General features: G+C 36.0%; 1 protein-coding gene across 1 annotated transcript in view; it reads right to left on the bottom strand.

Moving 5' to 3' along the window:
- tey (teyrha-meyrha) overlaps positions 1–22,270 on the bottom strand; it is a 52,598-nt gene that overhangs the window by 21,521 nt on the left and 8,807 nt on the right. The window contains exon 2 of the mRNA XM_017614737.1: positions 2,487–2,729. Within this exon, the coding sequence (XP_017470226.1) occupies positions 2,487–2,729 (243 nt within the window). The remainder of the gene's footprint in view (positions 1–2,486; positions 2,730–22,270) is intronic.

Genomic DNA, 22,270 nt, shown 5'->3' with positions numbered 1-22,270 from the left:
TCATTTAAATATTGGACATAGAATTTGCTCGTTAAAAAACTGGACATATGTACACATATTTTTGGCAATTAAGAATCTGAAGACTTATTTTTAATAAACTAAAATCTGGACATATTTTTTAATGTTTAAAACTGGACATATTTTTTGGTCATTTAAAAACTGGGCACAAATTTTTAGTAACTTAAAATTTGAGCCACAGTTTGTTTAATTTAAAAAGCGTATATATATTTTTATAATAAAAAACTGGACATCTTTTTTCGGTGTTTGAAAAACTGGACATAAACTTTTGGTAATATAGAAATTGTTCATAAATTTTTGCTTGTTTAATTGGACATAAATATTGGTAATTTAAAAGCTCGACATACTTTTTTTTGGTTTTTTTTTTTTTAACCGAAAAGAGATTTTCGCTCACTTAAAACTGGACATACATTTTTGATAATTTAAAGTTGGGACATTGTGTTTTGTACATTTAAAAGATGGTCATACATTTTGTGTACTTTAAAAACTGTATATATTTTTTTAATGTTTAAAACCCTGAAAATAAACTTTCGGTAATATAGAAACTGTTCATAAATATTTCCTTATCAAAAATTGAATTTAAATATTTGGCCACTTAAAAGCTGGACATAATTTGCTGCTTTTCAAAAAACCGGAAAGAGATTTATCGTAATTTAAAGCTGGACATCTATTTTTGGTCGTTTAAAGTCTGAACATATATTATATATATATATATATATTATTTAATCATGAACCAAAAAGTTAATATTGTAAACAGAAAACATTTCTTATAAACATAGCTCCAACTTCAAGCTGACTATGTAAACGCTGTCGTCCTTGCTCTTCAGAGTATATCCGTTTAAACTCTTTCAGTGGTGGTTGAAGTTTTGGGTAATTATTTTGATGTCCTTGTTCCTAGACTTGGTACTTTCTAGGGCTGGCTTGAAAATGCTGCTTCCTATTCCAATGCGCCTCCCTCAGGGGAATTCCGCATTTGTGGGATTACGGGTATGCCAACCGGGGTACAAGTCAACGGCCTCCGGTGGAGTCGAGGTTCAACTAGCATTAGTTTCGGCTTCGAGGTCTGACCACAGACTTAATTATTCTGGTACCACGGGGAGAGTTATTATATTTACTTTAGCCTGTTATTGGGTATGGCGCTTCGGGGAATATTCGTGGTGGCTGTGGTTTAAAACCCAAATGTGGGTAGAACCGGCCTTAGTTGGTTCGATGTCGAGCTACATTAAAAGCGGGTGTCGGACCCAAAGTACGACAGAGGCTTTAGGTAGGCTTCGAGCCCTACCAAGGTTGTTAGTTTGTCCGCCCCACACTGCCAATTAGCACCGACAGAGTGGTAACATTACGTGGAGCCGATCAACGTATTGATCCGCTGTGCTTTTGAGCGCCGTGGGGTAAGGCAGCGAAAGACGCTGCCTTAATTCCACAAATTTTGTCGGCAATCACCGATTCAGAATTTCAGGGTAAGTAATTCAGTCTTTATTAGCCAAGGGTTAGATAAGCCTAACGAAAGACCAGCAGCAGGTTTGGCAAGATATATTATGGGTTATTCAGGTTGTAGAGAGAGAAAAGTAGAGATGTGTTCGTTTCGGAAGCTTTTTCCACTCCTAATTCTACGTCTACGTGCTCACCTACTGGCTCTTTCGAAGAAATTTTAGTTCAGTGTATTAACCACAATATTTGCCAAACATCCCTCAGCCGTGTATAACCGCTCCAGGATCATCCCAATGTAGCTCGACTAGTATCTATTAATGTAGAATCATTCTACTAGGGATCAGACCTTTGCCACGCGCTATAGACAAATGCTGTTCCAACATCCACATGGAGGACCTGCTAGTAATCTACGAAATCTGTACTTCTACCCCTCAAGCTGTATGCTCTCCATCCGCCAGTCGCCCCAAAGTGGATGACCGGATAACGGACAGGGTTGTGAATATCTACCTAGCCTAATATTAATAGCTCAAACGTAATTTACTGCCCGAGATCTTCTCTCTATTTCGTTCGTAATATTTAACAGTAAACACTCCAAGAAGATCGGCTTACCGGCTATTCAAAATTTTTTCATCTTAAACTTTACTTTTGGAAGTCATTACATAGAGGGACCCATGATTTAGAGGGCGGTTGTCCTCCTAGCTGCTAACAAGTGGAACGATGTTATAAGGCAGTATTTTATACAAATTTAGAATTTTTCATAGAGACCCGAAAAGTTCGTGCTGCTCGCGGTTCCTCAGCAGATTGTCGACTACTATGTGGCGAAAATTCGACATAAATACCTAACGGAATTGGTGCTACAAAGATCTTTACTCCGTTTAAGCTCTTCGGAGCCGAGTTTTGAAAAAAATAAGAAAATTCTGAAGAAAACCATATCAAATCTCGTAAAAAATTTCATATGTACAAATTTTGTGTGCAATGAAAAAGTATCGAATTTTTCCGGTTTTCGAACTTATTCATAATTTCCCATATCAACTCACCTGATCCAGTGATATGCCAATATATTTGGGTGGTGAAAACGCTGAATGCTGCAATTGAAAATTCGATAGCACCGATGGTTTACCTAGTCCGCGATCGCTGGCAAAGTAACTCGCCGGGCCGCCATTTGCGGCCAGCATGCCATGATTGAGCGTTTGTAGAAGATGTGGATGGAAGCTGTGCAGCAGGTGTGTGCCATAACTGCCGACAAGTGACATATTGTGTAGATCTTTGGCGTCTGGTAACTGAAAAAAAAAATGAAATAAATTTATTTGTAAAATGCGGAAATATGGAGTAAAAAGGCAGTGAAGAAATAGCTATAAACTGTAAATAGTAAGTAAAAGTACTTAAGTATGTATGAAAGAATAATAATATATATGTAGGTAATCCTTTGACCTTCAAGTGAAACACTTTCTTTCATGCCTTTGTTATGCTCACTTTAGCGTGCAAATAAACTATCAAATTTGATGCACATGTTCGATATTTTTTGGTAATTTTTTTTGCACGAAAATATGAAAATATTTACAATATTCAAAGGAGCATAAAAAAAAATATTTTTGTATGCATAGCATAAAGTGTAGTTGTTTATTGGCGTGTCGCTCTTGCTATCCAGGGTAATGACATGTTAAGCTCGGGTCACTCTCCTCGCTTCTTCTTTTCGCACAAAATTATGTTGCTAATATTTTTGCCAAGGATTTGCCATGGGTCAGTTGTGGCTATTGGCGGTTGCATGGAGTGGAAATTTTATTGCATTCGAATGGGTTGAGAATTTTTTTATGAGCGAGTAAAATCAAATTGTGCAGAAAAGCTGTCGAATTTGGTGAGGGGTATAAGACATGGGCTTTCACTAGGCTTTGCGCATATGTACATATGTATTTATGTATTTCAAATAAATGTGATTGTGTTTTGAATAAAAAAGTGGTCAAGTGTTGTGAAATGCCAGTGGAAGAATAAGGAATAAATATGAGTAAGTAGATACATTAAGAAGAAAAAAAAAATTAAAATTAAATGTAACGAAATGGAGCTAAATGTGTAAAATGCTATGTTGGAAATCTATGATTTATTATGTTTCAATACATACGCAAAATTCGAACCAAATCGGACAATAAATACGGGTTTTCGAAATATCTCGACCTTGGCGCCACCTAGGAAGACCATTTTACGCAAACATGATTCTATTTACATAGCCAATATATATTTAACAAAGCAGACAAATCGGCCCGTAAATACGTTAGACATAAGACTTTTAATTTTATTTTTTTCGTGGTGGACCTTCCGATGGAAACACTCATATGCGATATCGTCAACTCGATTCCAGTTTTGCTTCACGTAACAGTAATAGTAACACGTAACAGCAACACAAATGCATAAATCAGTGTTTTTACGAGGTCGTTTGGGCAGTATCGTTTGAACGACTATCGTTTCAAAGTTACGTGATTCATGCCCTGGGGTCAATCTCAAATGAGCATGTAAGTATGCCTTCCGATCACCAAACCATAATTTTATCATATAAATTGTGACCGTGAATTCTTGGTGAAAATCTTGGACCAAAATGTTTCAATAAAAAAATTTATTTTGGGCGGGACGAAGTTCGCCGGGTCTGATAGTATTAAAGTACATATTTTGAAATTGTTGTAAAACAAATACTTCCTCGCTTCATTTTCACGTTTTTTACAGTAGAATAGAAGTAAATTTTTCTTATTGTGGCAACTTAAAAATTATTGTATTTTTGTTTTTTTTTTTTTTTGAGACTAGAGACTAGAGACTGTTTACTGAATAACGGCATAAGTGGAATGAAATGGAAAGAAATGAAGTGAAATTATAAAAAGTAAAATAAAATTAAAAAAAAAGAATTGCCTTCAATATTCAAAAATTAAAGGTGGCATATTCATAGTCGGAACAAAGTCGATTTTAAAATTAATTGCAGCTTTTTGAGAGATATTGCATTGAAAATTATGACAAAAAGCTACAACTAAGCTTAGTGATTGTTGACTTTATTGTGATTGTACATATGTACGATCAAAAAATTTTTCTTCTCAGTTAGTATGATTTTTTTACCCGTCTTTTTATTTATTAGTTTTTTAGTACTTATGACATTTCCCATCTTTACGCTTCTCCAAGTACATAAACATTCAAATTTCCACTAAATTGCCTCTAACATATTCAAAACAAACAAAGAAGAGAAACTATGTAAATACTTAAACGATTTTCACACATTTTCACAAAATTTGTACCATAATTTGACGAACAAAATGTTTTACAACATTTTAGAACTAAATCAACAAAGCAACAGCAGCAGCAGCAGTAGCCTTAACACTGCCATCCCTTGTTGCTGCCACCCAGATATGCAGCCACACACACTGGTGGTTGGTGACACACACATGTTACTCCAGCTCACTTTGTTATCCTGCCGACGCTTAGGTTTAGCATAAATGTCGTTATCCTGACGCCGACATCAGCCGCATGCCGTACAAACTTAATCACATGTGTGNAAGTATTTACTCTCTCAACGCCAAGTAGTGTATGTATGCGGAAAAAAAGTAACAATGTGTTGGGAGTAGAGTACAATGCAAGGAGTACTTATTGAATGAAATGCGGCAAATACAATTGCGCTGGACTCTAGTATGTATGTATGTACGTGTAGGTATAACATACGAGTATCATTTGCACAAATGACGTGTGTAATACTCTTGTAACTCACTCCATTGCGCGCGTTGTGTTGAAAAGGGCAAACAAAAAAAGAAGTTCCTCTGTGTACTCGTATTTACATAGCAATTTATACATATGACTGCGATAAGTTGGAAAAAATTTAAATAAACTTGATCATTGACAACAGTTTTGAAAATTGCTAGACTTAAACGTAGCGCAAATGTGTCGTAAATTATGCAAAGATTATTACTTTGTTAAATGCTTAAAATGGTTATTGGAAAATCCGCGACACATGACTAGCGTAAGGCGATGATGGAAATTTATGTCATATGTGTTTATATGTACGTATATATACAAGCATGTATGTAGAAATGAGGTTAAAATCGAACTGTCTGCACGCAAATGAAAATCCTTCACAACACACACATCTACAAATTGTAAAAGTACACTAAAATAATTTTAAATTTTATGACAAAAAGGGAATATTGCGAGGATGGCACGAAAGCTGTGCTATTAATATTTTTGTATTATTAAAAATTTGGAAAATGTTAAATTGTAGAGGGAATATTGACGATACGTACATATGTATGTATGTGGGAAAAGTTCGCTTTAAATCAAATTTGAAATTGTTTTTGATAAAATCGCTATTAAGATTGATTCGCTCACAGCCAGATAGCTAAGACCTGCGGCCTGAAAAACTGTCAAAAAATCTTTTTTTACCTTTGGTTTTTCTCATTCCGTTGGAAAAACTGAATTAAAACTTCTTATAAGTTACAGCCAAGGTACATTGAACAGGTAGTATCAGTAGAGCAGCTGATTTGATTTATTTTCAAATTATTTGGTCTCGAAAATGTCAAATATTTTTAATTTTTTCTCACGAAAATTATAAGTTGTTAAAATCCATTTGCTTGTGAAACCTTTTTCCATACAAAACAAGCGATTGAATAGCAGCTTTTGGAACGTTCGCCCAACTCGGCAGCACGACCGCTGATTACTGGGCCTTGCAAAGGATGGATCAATGCTTCGAGAAGCAAACAAATTTACTAGGAAAGAAAGTTGCATCAATTTTTATTTTTTCCAATTTCAATTTTTTATTTTTTATAATTTTTTGTATTTCACATGGCACGCTTTGATTTAGAAGAAAAAATTCAGAACAGTTTTTGACACTTTCGATACCAGAAGCAACAACAAAATACACGCAAATGTTGTTTTTGCTCTACTGATACTACCTGTTTAATGTGCCTTGGTTACAGCTATGCCAAATGCATATAACCAGTTTTTTGTTTTAATTCTTACACATTTTAGGAAGAATGCTTTAGTAAAAAGTGTCATAGCACGAAAACGATCTTCTTAAAATTTTCTAGTAAATAAATCACGCACTAATCTTGCTACACGACATTAATGAGTAAACAAAAGGTGCTGCCGTTTTGAAGAAAAGGAAAAGTTACGTTTTTCACTTGTGTGTGTCATTAAGTTAACATCCTAACTTCTTAAGATAACAGCGTAAGCGGAGCATGCACATATGTATGTATGTCATGGTAAAGCGGTGAATGCAAACATATTCGCATGCTTTCGCACAATTAAGCGCTACTTTTTGCATGTGTTGATTTATGTACTTATACTAGTAAATTCTTATTTGAATAAGCTGCAAGAAAAGGGCTCACATTCTGCCTAAAAACGTAAGAAAACAATGTAAATTGTTTGCTTTTAATTTACAAAAACTTTATGAAGTCCGAAGGCTTCGCTTTAAGCCTTTTCTACTTAATAAATAGTTAAGACTCTGGTGGGAGTTTTTTAAATTACAGTGAAACCTCTCTATAACGAGGTTGAAGACCTTTGAGTCGATTTTAGTACAACAAAGTGCAATTTGAAGTAGCTAGGACTTACCGTTGAAATTTTTTTTTGACAGTGCCAGTCATTTTATTCCATATGAAGTATATACATATTAGAGGTATACGCCGCCGAGCCACGCCGCCGCCGCCGCCGTTTTTTGTCATTCCTCACGCGCCGCCGCCGAGTTACGAAAATATCGGCGCGGCGGCGGCGGCGGCGGCGTTCGGCGCCTAAGGAATTTTGTACAAAATTTTCATGATGTATGTACATTGAATACATCGTTTGAAGGAACTAAATATTACTTGTATAAAAACACAATTTTACGAAATGAAAATTACATTTTTAAATTAGTTTTTTTTTGCATAATTTGGGCCACTGGACAAGAGTATGATCTCCTTTATTTTTTCCAAAAATAGCATAACTTAGAAAAAACATAGGTAACATATTTTTTGACGACAGCGTTTATTACAGTTAAATTAGGGTCGAATACTGGTAATCTAACGATTTTTTTCCGCAGTAGACAATTCTTTTCTATACTACAAAAATACTACTTTTTTATACACCTACTACAACAACAAGAAACTTATAACACATCAAAAACTTTAGCTCCAATATCTCAGAAAGCAGTTTTAATAGAAGCGGCCTCTTTGCATCTAACTCCTCAATTATTGAAGATAAATCAAAGACAAGTTGATTTTTCTATGTATTTTTTTAATATTTTAAACAAACACTTTTTTGCTAATATTTACATTCGTAAGTTATTTTATTCTGGGGTCCCACATACGTATACAAGTACTAGGTGGCTGTGTGAAAATTACGTTAGCATTCCTTAGTGGTGGTCAAACCCCAGGAAGGTTTTGCTCCCTCGCATCGCTATGTTTTCTACACAGGGTTAAAGTTCCCTCTTTATGGTAAACATTAGTATTATTTTTCATTACATTCGGTTCTCCTTAGAAAAATTTGGCGCTTCATATTTTAGTGGAAGTTTTAACCATCTATAAGCCATTTTTTTCAACAGTGGGTCAAAAAGTCCCATTCTGGTTCGAGTTGATAAGACTATTGCAAAAATTTATTGAGAGCGGCATAAATTACCCTAATAACTAAACTTTAAACAATTTTTTTTTCTTTAAATTTAAATAGTACATACGGATCTGTAGAGAATATAGAGATCCGTGTGTGTATGTATGTATATACCTCAGACCTTCTTCTGTTCGCCCATCAATCAGCGTCAGACATTCAACATTTTAATTCAAGTAGGAAGTAACAATATTTAAATTTAAAACTAATTCAATAATGAAAATAATAGAATAATTGGCATGGCGAATGCCTAACGCTGACGAGTTGAAATGATAAGATTAGTAGCCTCATGGCTCTTTGAAATCTACCTTATGAGAAGTAGCGCCGGCGTTTCCAGACGCGCCGGCGTCGCCGCCGCCGCCGAATCTTTTTGACGTTGACCGCGCCGCCGCCGCAAAGCCTGTCGGCGTAAACCTCTAATACATATGTATGTTCGATTATTGATAATTACCAAAAATCAACCGTAAGCCCCAGCTGCTTCAAAAAGGATTTTTGTGACACTAAAATTGAGTACTTTCTCTAAATATACACATGCACACACGGTAAATGTGAATAACTTAAAAAATTTTTTGACTAAAAATTTAAATTTCTTTAATAAACTTTCATATTCTGGAGCTACCCGATAATCGGCCTGTTTCGATAAATCGAATCGGCATCGGATCATCGAGTTTCAACTGTACTTATAATCATCAGTTCAAAGTAAAGGGTTGTCTGCAGCTAGCAATAACAACGAACAATTCATATACTTATGTACATAATATGTACATATATTGTATCGCCAGCTTAGAGTGAAAAGTTGCTAAGTCCACTTTTTATGAAACCTCATATTTTGATATATGAGGCTAGAGAAATTGAATACGCATCGTTTCGAAAATTATAAAGGTACTTGTCTTATTTTTTCCTCTTCATAAGCAATGAAAGGAAAATTTGCTTAGTCCAAAAGAAGCACCACAAAACCGATAAGGTCAAAATAATACGACATCTTTTAATAAATATCGAATCCTTCTGATTCTTATGGAGTTGTGCTTTGCTTTAAACGCGCAAAATGTTCGATTCAAAGTCTTGCGAAATAGTTAAAGAAAATGGCTATAGGAAGAGGAAAAATCCTCTCCTGTAAAATTTTTAAAATGGGACTTAGCAACTTTTCTTTCTAAGCTAGCGATATGTATATCATGACGCACAAGAAATGGAAAAAAAAATCTTCTATACAAATTTCTTAAATCAGTAACCAACTCTCGAGAAAAAAAACTTTTGTATATTTATTTCTTCAAGAAATTTAATAGCAACAGCAATTTACTTTTTTAGCAACATAAATAATGAAAAATATTTTATGTGATTTTTCTTGAGAACTGCAGACAGTCACTTGTTATGAAAAAAATAAGCTAGTTGAAGTTTAAGACCGTTAGTTGTTTTGTCTTTAATCAATATTCCTACTAGAAAGGGTCGCCTCAGTAATTTTGGCGACGGTATACCCCCGTTTTGTTGTTCAGATCAACTCATGGAATTTTGGAAAAACAAAACATTTGGCCCTTGAGAACGGGTAATTCCCGTTGAGGATTTTCGTGGATATAACCGAGGCCTTAAACAATGTCTCTGTGTCAAGGCAAGCCATTTTAGATACTACGGGAGATACACTATTGGTCAACCAGGATAGCGTTTAACATCAACGCGGAAATGATGGCTCTAGTACTTCTCACTAAAAGCCTGATTATGGCAACTTAACTTAATTTAACGGAATGTAGAACTTAGATAATCAAAATGAAACAGATTTCGACGTGGCATTGAGTTACGTTAAGTTTCGGCTGTTCAATTATAAGCAACACCCATTTAACAGAATTTTTAAGAGAGAGCCATAAGTTATGTTAAGTTGCCATAATTAGACCATAAGAAATATGCATGCAAAAAGATGCTGGACTGCACATGGTGTCTATTGCCTTCCTTCTCTCATCGCATAATAGGGTGGCCCGAAAAAAAATTAAAAAAGTACACTCAGAAAAAGGCCTTTCCTTAAAACAAGAAAACAGTATCCTTGTTTTAGAGTTATTGTTTTTTTCCTCAATATTACGAAAAATTTACTCAATTTGAGAAGTTTTTCCTTAATCCAGGTTCATGCTATAAATAATAATAATAATAGATTGGCGCTTACAAATATGTTAGTGTTTGGACGAGCTTCTTCGAGGTAAATAATTTTGAATTTTGTCAGTGCTGTTAAGACAAATTTAAATGCTCTCCTGGCAAATGTCGGTTGTGGCGTCGCGTGAAGACTACTGCTTCTGGTTCTGAGATCGTAGGTTCGAGTCCGGTTGAAGGTGGTTAGAATAAGGTACGTCAATTATTTCAAATTATAAAATTAATTTCACATATGGCCATTTCCCAAAAAAGGTAAACCGAAAATGCAAGTAAATGAAATTAAACGGCTTTATAACTTTATATTTCGTATTCAGATGGCGAAAAGAGGTTTTGAAAACGAGAAACTGTGGGGAGAAGAACTGAAAAAATTAAATAAAAAATTAAATTTATTATGTGTTACTAGTAAAAATATTGTATGGGTGGAAAATCTGTCGCGTCTGATATGTCGCGTCCGTTACCAGATTTTAATTCAAAATTAAATCAACAACAAATTGCTTCTGATTAAAAATGAATTGGTTGTAACGGTCCATAATTAGACTTTATTTAAAGAATGTTTAATAAAGGAAAACCTTACACGATTCGCTGAGTTTTGCTTAGTTTTAACATGTACTCTGAAATCACTTCTGTTTTTGTCGCGTCCGTTATGCCCTACTTTTCATCGATTTTCTCGACTTCAGTGTTCCAAGTGCACCTAGTTTTTTGTCAACCAAAGGACGGTATAAAAGCTACACAACAGCAAATTTTTTTACAAGTGACTTCAGTTTTCGTATGATTTATTTAACTCTAAAGTCGTACGAATGTCGCGTCCGTAACCCAGGAAATACCCATATGGAAAAACCTTAGTACTCAAATACTATAATAAATAAATTAGAAATTTTTTTTTTAATACAATTTAAAAAATTACAATTAAAAAAAAAAATAAGACATTTAAAAAGAGTTTCGTGCTCTGGGACTTGCACCTTGCATCTCTCGACTAGCACTCCAGAACTTTGCTCTGTCGGCCATTGCCACTATTTGAGCGCCACGAGCAAAATGACATACTTATTCCTTTCTGGGGAATGAAATGACAAGAAAATTTTTCCTAAAAACTAAGGAATTGTGTTTTCCTTAAACTGAGTCAAATCGTATACTCATATTAAGGCAGCAATGACATTAGAGCCATTTCAAGGTGATATTTCCTTAGAATAATATACATACTTTTTTCCTAGCTTCAAGGGATGATGTTTCTAAGTGTATAAAATGGTAATAGGCTGAAAACTATGGAACAATTCGCAGATCCTGCGGTCACATATAGTACAGCGTCAGCACCATCTGTCGACCTGTTGTCATGACCAACAAAAAGAAAAGGAATGCGAATCGTTTAAAGGCAAAACTGAAAAGGCATCAGATTTCCCTGTAATGTGTTTATACGTTCCATAAAAATATAACGATTTCTAAACCGCTAGCATGCTTCTAAAAATGGTATGCCAAACATAAACACATAGACAGATTTATGAATGTATGTACATGTATGTACCTTTATATATGTAAATTGATTTATTCATTTGTAAGTCGAAATAATAAAAATTAATAATAGCCAAAGCGTAACGAATATACCTAACCGCATACTTAGACCACAATTTATACTTGCATGAAGGGGTGGGTGCTTGCTTATGACTAGCTGTGCAACATATTAAAAATGTCAAATGACTTAATGGTGACGCGAGCATAATGTTGTCATCAATTCTCATATGTGACTAACTATGAGTACAACAATACCTTTACACAGCGCATGGGCGCAAAGGTAGAATTAGTAGCAAGAAAAACAACCAGGAATGAAATATTCATCCCTTCGAGAGGTTGTGGTGTTGCCACATCGAACTTTTTCAGCCCATGCGGGAGTTATACCGCACAACAATTTTTGCTTTAACTCAGCATGGCAACTTCATTGCCACATCCTCCTGCGGCACTTACACGCACTTGCCACATTAAATGAACGTTGTAAATATGCGTGATTTACCTTTCAAATTCGTATCCTTGCAACGAAATATGACATTTTTGTCGCTGTCGGCACCGCAGCATGTGGTATATGCCGAAAATTATGATGCCTGTGCGCTTTTCGTTGCACAACTCTCACCACGAGTACTCGCCGCCGCCGCCACTCGTATGAATTATTCCAATAGCTTTTATTTTAATTTAATAACGCTACTACAACCAGTTGCGAGGAAAAATAGTAATAAGAAATAGTTAGCTAAATTCCTTTTCGTATAGCATGCATGCATGTAAAAGTACATTAGGCCGTACCGCCTTACAAGCAGACAGAGCAAGTTTACCCCTGAATGTAAGTATTTTTATATTTTATTCCTTAGCACATGTTTAATGATTTTTGGTGAGCTTTAATTTACAAATATTGGGGCGATTCGTTAGTGTAATAAGAGCTCAGATCTGGTGGATACTATAACGGTGTAGAAAAAAATTGCCTTCTTGCCTATAAAATATAGTTATAGTAAAAGGATGGTAAAATAAATAGGGTATTGGTAGAAACAGTGTTTTCCGATCGAAGAAGTTGTTTTTTTTTCGTATAAAATACATGGAAAACTTTGAGCGCTTTGAGCGACCTCTAAACATTTTGTGATTTCAAATAAAAAATTGATTTCAAAATTCCAGGACATACATACATGCAAGTGAAGTTCAATAAAAGCTTGTAAAAATAGGGATATATTTTTTTTCGGTATATGTATGTAGAACAAGTCTAGGAGGGGAAAGCATAAAAATTCCGACTTTACTTTTTCTACATGCATTTTTGGGCCACCCTAATGTACATCCAATATGTAGGTACATATATGTCGGTAAACAGTTCTGTAAGTATTACACCTTTTAGCTGGGTGCTTTGCTGCCATTTCATGTTTGTGTGTGTGTGTTTGCCTGCATATGCAAGTTCTCTTGCCACTCATTCCAACAACGTTTTACCACATTCCATGGCACTGGCTCAAATTAATGCAATAATTCATTGTAATAACTTAACTCCGCCAACTGACTAACTGGCTAATACATTCTCTTACTAACCGGTGGGCTGGTGTGTGGTAAGTGCAGTGCAGTCGTATATGTAGTTTATAGGGTTTGCAGTGGAATTGTGAGCATGCCATGTCCAGTTGCTATGCTAGTATTTGTGGTATTCTGTACTGCTTACGCTGCATACAATTTATTAAAGTTTATTGTTGTTACTGTTGTTAGTTCAGGTCTTGTTTTTCTGTTGTTGAATTATTTTTCTTATGACTAAGTCAGCCGGCTCTTTTTTATTATTTTTCCATAATTCAAAAGCTTTTAAGGTCAAGCTCAGAGGCTACCGCATAGGCGTAGCAGATAAATAATCCCCGAGAAAATGAAACCTAGCCTCCAGCCGAGGACCACAGAGTCGCTTTACCCTTTCCCGGATATTAAAAGCTGCTAGTCTTCCAGCTGAGCTTTTGCTTATGCAGAATGTGGTCGCCCTAACGTTTCTTCCAATCCACAAAAGATTTTACAATACGAGGTACACTTAGACAGGGATTTAGCTGTCCATTAGGTGGCCTTAAGAGGGGAGGCGAAAAAGACCGAAAGGCCGGAAGGGGGGCTATAAATTAAGTGGACGGGGGAAGGAACAGAACGATGCCATCTTACGCTTCCTAAAGGTTCTGTGCTAAAAACGAAGCTCCTTAAGCCAAGATGCTTGAACCTTAAGCTCGCAAGGATAACAGTGCAGCAGGTTTTGAAATGATTCCACCTTATCATTCTCCATGTAGGCCTAAATGTCCAGAAGTAGACCACATGAGGTCAGGGAGCATATAGACTTTCTCTATTGGAACAAAGGTTTGACACTAAAGAACAACCAGTTTTAAGCTCCCTTATAGCGGTTACCTCGTCTTGGAGGACGTTACAGTGATCCGGTAGCCTAAATCTCAGGTTGATGGAGAGTTCTTCCTAGAAGACAGCTCCACCTACATTGTCATTCAGCTTTGATCCATCCGTAAACATGTTAACAGGACCCCCATTCCAGATACTGCACCCCTCCCAGTTCTTCCTCGCTGAAACTTTTAGAATACTGAAGTGTCATAGCTCGGAGATATCAATGATTTATCCGGTATTCCTCAGCAAACATGTATGGAAAATGCAATTAAAACAAAATGTAGGTACTGATTTTGCAAACGATCATTGGCGAGTGAAATGCACTGTACATCCGTTATTGACCCGCGAACGAAGAGTCTTTTTAACCTAGACAGGAAAACTGCATAACCACAGGATTCTCACCGAACACTATCTATTAGCATTAAGTATATACAGATCGCCTAGGAAACCCATTGGATTTGAACTGTAACAGTAAAACATACATATTTCTTAACCGAACTATGTAGCTGTTTTAAGATCAGTAAATATTAGAAGCCTGTTTAAATTCTTACAGAGTGCGAAGTCGCTTTAGGGAAAGCGAGATAAGTGATAACCCCCATATGTTATCATTCGGATCCTGAGTGTAGCTGTGTGCTTTTCGCCAGGCACGGCCGCGTAACCTAATCTAAGAGTTCTTACGAGTCTCATATCAGCATTTCATTTATCGGTTCAATACTATTTTCGCAGACTATGTACATATATAGTGGAAATCGGACCTGCTAAGTTCTCAATGGCTTCGCTTGAAGATTATGACACGAAGAACTTAATATGTACACGTCCTCGAAACCCAAGCTAACCTAGTGTCTGTTATTTACTAAGTAAGTCTACTCCTCAACGACTTTGTAGAATGAAAAGGCTGTCCCAACGTTCACGTAAAACCTTGAAATGTTTACTGGACAAGTACAACCAAATTTATGTACATTAGGGCGACTCAGAATTTTATTAATTTTTTCCTCGGAACCATGTCCAAAAGTTTCGTGTTGACGCCAAAATAAGTCTCAAAAAATATGAATCCTTAATATTAATATTAAGAATGTCCACATGCCGTTGTTGTTGTAGCGGCTGCTATCGGCTATCAACGTTGTGTTCTGTTTCAGTTAAGGGAAGGCCCAGGAAGTGCTCGAGTTCAATGGGATCTGTGCGTTAGCTGGGTGGGGTTTTAGGAGCATGCGAAGAGGTGCCGTATCGACTCTTCGCATGTCGGCCACTGGTTGGGCTCATCCTCGTTTTTTCTACGCAGGTATGAGTTTAGTTTGCTGCAATAGCCAGAGTGAAGTTGGGTTAATGTGGTGCGGGTCTCCCGAGGCAGACAATGTTCTATCCCGTGCACGTCAGGTGGTTGTGTGCCCAGAACGGCATTCACAGGTCGAGAGTAAAGAGAATATAACTCGAGACCAACTCCACGTTCAGGGCCTGTCAGTATGCAATTGGGTCCAGAGGTGGTTTGATGAACCTCAGTTCGTAGAAGTGCCTCCTGACTTTCCTTGGCGAGGGCTCTTCTGCAAGCAGTTGTCTGTTCCGGTAGCTACGTTTGTGGCACCCTATTAAAAACTGCTTGCAGAGCATTGTATTATGCTGCTTGATGGGGAGCATCTGGGCCTCGTCGTGTAGGTGATTTTGGGGCGACATCAGAAGGCATCCAGTCGCTGGCTGAAGTGCCGTGTTCTGACAGGTCTGTAGCTTCATCCACTGCGTCTTGCTATTCCCGGCGCTGCGTAGTTTAAAACCGGCCGGCCTATTGCCTTGTATGTTGCCAGCAACGTTTTTGTCTTTGCCCCAAGTGCTGCCGGCCAGCGACTTGAGGACCTTGTTGTGGCTCTGTAATCTGTTGACAATCGCGGTTGTAAGCGCCGAGAAGGAGAGCAGACTGTCGAAGGTGACTCCGAGGGTTTTTGGGTTATTCACCGTCGGTATTGGTTCACCATCGACGTGAATACCCAGTTGCAGTCTGACCTACTTCTTCCAAGTGGTGAATAAGGTTGCCGAGGATTTTGTTAGGCTCCTTGCAGTGAAGAATGTCCGCATCACACTTTTCGATTTTCCATAAGAATAACACAGGAAAATCCGTTTTTTTTGTTTACTTCTAATTTTTATATTTAACGAACGATACGAGGTACTGCAAAGGTCTTGGAGTATTTGCGGAAACAATTGAACGCCCTACAAAAACAGGTCTGAAGTCATTTTTGATAAGTCAATTCGGTCAAAAGTTTTGTACTATCTTGACGAATTTTTTCTGGAGTTGGAATGTCAATTTGCGCGGACTTCAAACTCATTTCGGACCTATGGTTTCAAGGGAAAATTTTCTTAGAATTGTCCGTTTTTGCTTTAACTACCCATTGTAGGAAGAAATCGTCTTGGGCTAATGCACATTCATACATCCATTCATGTATATGTATAATCTTGTAAAACATTTCCGCAAAAGCTTTGTCAATAAAATTGCCAACAGTGCCAATAACAACTAAACAATGTAAACAATAAAACTTCGTTTGACCACATAATTGCGCCCATAATTTACAGCGAAACAAGTGAGACGATTACCAATTACCTTCTAATAAAATCATTTGTTAAATGCACGCGTGACGCTATGCAATGTGCAAACAATTCTATCGAACATGTGCTAAGCATGTTCATCTGCACTTTTCGAGGCATGACAACAAAACATTCCTGAACACATAAAGACATACGTATATTTAACATTTATGCATATGTGTATGTCTGTACAATATATACAGGAATACTGGGGATATGACTATACTTTGATCTAAAAAAAAAATAACAAAAAAAAACCGGTGTAGGTACCCGACTGCCTAGCAGCGTTAAGAGTCAGATTTTTATTGAAATTGCGAGATTATTTTCTTGACCAAAACGCAAAAATTCTCTTCCCATAGCTGTCTATGAAATATTTCAATACTAACACACTTTACATTTTGCATTTTCAAAAGCTCTTAAATTCTTTTAATGCAATGCAAATAAAGGATTTTTGTTTTATGCATTTGTTTAAGTAAAGTCTTACCCGCGATTATGATAACGCGACAAGTTGAGTGTAAAAAGCAAACAGAATCTTATGCAAATTGCAACCCAACCAGCCAGGCCAAAGCTGGTACGATGAGTAGCGTCACCAGCTCTCTACAGCTACAGCTGACGCCCGCACAGTGGTTCAAAACTGGAATTTACTGTTCATAATTCACTCGAGGTTTAATTTTTCAATCAATGCGGTTATAATTTTTTTCCGAAAGCCTATAAAATTTTGATTATTATCTATTATTGTATTTTTTTAATGAAACCTTATAAAATTAGCAAGAAACCAGTAGAGTCCGATTTTTGAATTTTTATTTGATTACATAAAATTTTTTTTATTGCAAAGTGGAAAAAGGAGCAATTTTGAAGAAAATGAAATCTTCTGTTCCAGTTAGTAAATATTACATAACAGTTTTTATTAAATACTAAAACGAAAAAAAAATCACAAGAAAAATTTTAAATTTTTTTGAAAAAAAACTTAATGAAATCTTATAAAATTAGCAGGAGACCAGTATAGCCCGATTTTTGAATTTTTATTTGATTACATAACATTTTTTTATTGCAAAGTGGAGAAAAAGTAGCAATTTTGAAGAAAGTGCAATCTTCTGTTCCAGTTAATAAATATTACATACTACAAAGTTTTTATTAAAAGCTAAAACGAAAAAAAAAATTACACAAGAAAAATTGGAATTTTTTTTGGAAAAAAACTTTAACCAAAATTAATGTTTTTTGAGTTTTTCGGGCTAAAAAAAAATTAAGCAAAATGGTTGAAAAATGAAGGCTCCATCGAATTATGAACAGTAAATTTCAGGTTTGAACCACTGTACACCGCAATTGCTATGCTTATACCAACAACTGCGCGCAAAGTGGGTAGTTGTAAGAGATAAAATTGGCTGATCGGGGGTTGGTTTTCATTTCATTTCATTTCAATGGATGTTCACAAATCACTTTAATGCCCAATATTAAAATACACAAAGGCAAGTAGCTGATTATACACAAAAAAAGAACACACACACACACAACACCAAGCTGAGTGGTTAGTGCGCGCATTTTTATAAAAGTAAACACACAATATAGGGAAAAAAACGCCCACAGCGGGGTGGTTATCCATGCAAAATCAGTGTTTATCGCTGTAACTCAAAGCAATGTTCATGTAATGAAATAAAAATTTATCATAGATAACAATGCGTTGAGAAATTTGTGTAAGGAAGTTGGAAAATGCATGAACACCTGCGTCCATGCTGCTCAACCAACACGATGATGAATTATGAGCGAGCAAAACACATATTCGTAAATATGAAATTACTACTTGTTTATTGTTAGCAAATAAATAAATTACACTTTTTTTTTGCATATTTCGAAATGAGGCAGCAAACAAAAAATGTGCTGAAATCGTAACACTTATTGCCGACAAGCCATGCGGTAATTAAACGCCAATTCATTGTAGAATTTTGCAATTAATCAACGAATTAATAAATCACAGTGTGGTAAGCAGAAATTCGTAGAAAATGTCAGCTATCTAGTGTAGCTGTTAAGACAACATTCACAATTACATACTGCTCAATACCATATACATATGTACATTAGACTGCATCACCAAAAAAAGTTGCGGTTTTTCCGGCGGGATTACCAAATTTATTATATTTTAAGACGTTCACCAAAATATTTGGGAAAAATATTAAAATTTAAGTGAGCTGGACCGATTTGAAAATAACTCCAAAAATTAAGTGTTTTATGAATAAAAATAGTTTTGTAAAGAACTTTTTGAAAAAAGTCCCCTCAGATGACAAAAAAGATTAAGCTTAAAAAATCTGCATAAAAATATTTTATAATCTTTTCAACGGAATCATAAGAATGAGATTTTCGTTGCTGTCTTTTTACTTTTTTCAAAGATTGATTTACGAAAAACTTAAATAACTGAGCCAAAACTATTCTGATTTAGACTTATGAGATCTCGGTAGAAAGGCATTTTCATACTGTTTTTAATTCTTTCCCAAAAAATATCATTCATTTATCATTTTTTTTTTTCCAAATACCAACACATCTTAATTCAACTTTGAATGACGTTCGTTCATCCTACCTTTCTCTTTCATTCTTTGAATGAGCTTATTAGCAAAGAAATAAAAAGGGTGAGGAAATACCTTTCCACCGACACCTCTTAAGTCCAAATCAGAAGAGTTTAGGCTCAGTTATTCAGTTATTCAGTTATTTTTTCTTATACCAATCTTTGAAAAAAGTTAAAAAACAGCATCAAAAATCCTATCATTACGATTCCGTTCAAATTTTTTAAATATTTTTATGCAATTGTCATTTGAGGGGATTTAAAAAGAAAAATTAAGAACCTATTTTTATTCATAAAAAAATCATTTTTTGGAGGTATTTTGAAATTGGTCCAGCTCACTTAAATCTTAATATGTTTTCGAAATATTTTGGTGGACTTCTTAAAATATAATAGATTTTATAATTCCAATGGAAAAATAGTACCGTTTTTTTTTTTTGTATGGGGAGTGATGCAGTCTAATATACATATGTAGCACTATGGCCACGTCAGCTATTATAAATTTAGCGAAAAAATTGGAGCAGCCGATAATGAATTTCGATTTGGTTAAACTTATTATAGTTTTTATGGGCAATGGCATACTTAGGGGTTCGTTTTAATAAATAAATTATATCTGGCTTGGTGAAAACGTCACCTGAGGTCCCACCCCATAACATTTTGCAATTGTAACCCACTATTTTCAAACGGATTAGATGAATTGGCCAAGACTGGCACGCCGTTCCTGCCACAAATATCTTCCATGCTTTCATACTGAAAACTACAGATTCAAATCTACTGCGTCGAAGATTGGTTCAGCGGCCTCATTGTCCTGGAACGACGTGAACTCAGAAGATTTGCGGGCATCATCACTGTTCGTTGCCTAATGGGACTAAACGCAAGAAAATTGGGCTTTCCAACCAACGACTTTTTTGTCGAGACTGCCGATTCAAGAACAAAATCGAAAGCAACCATTTGTCTGGGATTGAGTGCACTCGAACAATGTTGTCTTTTTGAACACTTTTCCGACTCTCTTTCAAATTCGAGCTCGCGAATAATCTGCACTCTTTAACTCTTTATAAATACAACTAATTGGTTCTTGCTCGATGTCGAGCTAAAACGGTGCCTATTTTCGTTCCACACAAACCTACTACACTCAGAAAAAATTCAGCTAAATATATTTCTCTCAACACATGATTTGGTAACTATAACCACTCCGTCACACACTCCATTAATTTTTTGCTAGCTGGCATAGATATGTAAAGACCCATTTATCGGTTCCCTGGACCCTCGTTCACTCTCTTCTAGATGTGATTTACGACTAAGATTGAATGCTAAAGTTAAGGCCAACTGCCTGTAGTTTCGTCCAACTAAATTGAGATAATACTCTTAATCGATCCCTGTCTAAAAGGAATCACTATGCGCAATCACTACCCACTAACTATACTATTTACATACCTATTACATTGCCGCCTTCTTCAGGTGCAAATCAATTGCAGTTAGATTGAGGACAATGGTGAGATCTTGCGATCATCTCCGCATCGGCTAATGTTTGTATGTATACCAAATATTTATTTCCTTAATATTATTTGCTTAGGGCGGTCCACCACACCAAAGCATCAATAACCATATTTGGTTTAAGAAAGCAAAGAAAGTCCAATTTCGACTATAAAAATTACAAAAACAGTTGCAGTCATAATTAAGGTGCTGAACAATAAGTTAATGAAGTCGCTTGCCAGCAGCGTTCGTTCAGCGTTACAGCATCCAAGACGATCGCTCGGTAGCCTCCTAATTACGAGTATAGGTTTCAACCATAGTCATAGAACCAACCAAGGCCGATCGCATAACGCCTCCTCGAAGAAACCACAGTACCACTTACACAGTTACGATCAGATATTCTTGGCAGGAAGGGTCCTGTGCAGGAGTTTATAGATCCACAACCCTTCATCGGTCTGCCAAGAAGCTCTGTGAGGGTAGGTTGAAGTGGCTGCCTACATCCCCTTGAGAAAAGATGCACAATTAGGTTTTGTGCACTCGATAAAAAAAAATATTTCACACAAACAACAAAAAATATAATCGATAATCGCATGAGGCTATTGCCTGAAAATTTTAAAATGCGCTTAGTAGCATTGTGCTACTATGATAGCACGGCCGAGTAATCATAGTCAACATATGTATGTACAGCAGTCGAATAAATTACAGCCGCTCAGATTTTTACAAGTTTTAAAATATTCAGCCCAATTCTTAATACTCCCGGGGAGTTTGTTCCCCGGGAATTTGTTACTCCCGAGAAAGAAATCCCCCAATAATGAATTCCGAGGGAGTAGCATTTTCCCGAAAATTCGGGAGGAGGAAATTTGAATTTCGAAAAATCTGTTTGACACTTTTTTGACACCTTAACTCCGCCCATTAATATAAAAAATCGTCAGGGACTTCTTATTCATGATAGGAGGTAAGGTTCAGAATCGGTCTGCTTATTTTTGCTGTTTTTTAATTTTGGTTAGTTTTTTATAGTTTATGCTTTAAAAACATCTGCATAAATACAAGTTTAAAGGCAGTGTCACACAATTGGGTATTTGCCAAAATTTGTGGCAATTCGTATCCCAATTGTGTGAACACCTAAAATATATTTCTTTATCCCAATCACGAAAATTAATTTGTTGAAATTTTTCAATAGAACATCGCAATCTTTTGACTACAAAAAAAAATTGTCCCGTTTTTTTACCTATAGCCCAATATAAAAGCAAGTAAGAAAGTCTAAGTTCGGGCGGAGCCGAACATTAAATACCCGGCGCAAGTATTAAATATGTGTTTTTTCACATTTCCGAAACCTACCGCTAGATGGTAAGCCGAGGTGTATCAATTTTGAGTAAATTAGCGTCCTTCAATTTCGAAATATTGAAGTTTCAAGCATTTCTTAAAATTACCGTTACCGTTATATCGGCAGTTATTTTAGTCCGATTTCAATAATTTTCAACGTTTTGCTTACACGTGGCAAGTACAATAACCATACCGAGTTTGGTACAAATTGGTAGAACGGTTACCGATATACTTATATGTGATCATAAGTGGGCGGTGCCACGCCCATTTTCCAAAATTTTACCATAAACGTATTTCTTGGTAAAGAATTGTTGCAAGCAT

The sequence above is a fragment of the Rhagoletis zephyria genome, unplaced genomic scaffold (genome assembly GCF_001687245.7).
Source record: "Rhagoletis zephyria isolate East Lansing unplaced genomic scaffold, Rhagoletis_zephyria_1.1 Rzeph_scaffold_00886, whole genome shotgun sequence".
Classification (NCBI taxonomy): Eukaryota; Metazoa; Arthropoda; class Insecta; order Diptera; family Tephritidae; genus Rhagoletis; species Rhagoletis zephyria.
Note: the sequence above shows the minus strand (reverse complement) of the source record. Positions and strands in the feature narration are given on the sequence as shown.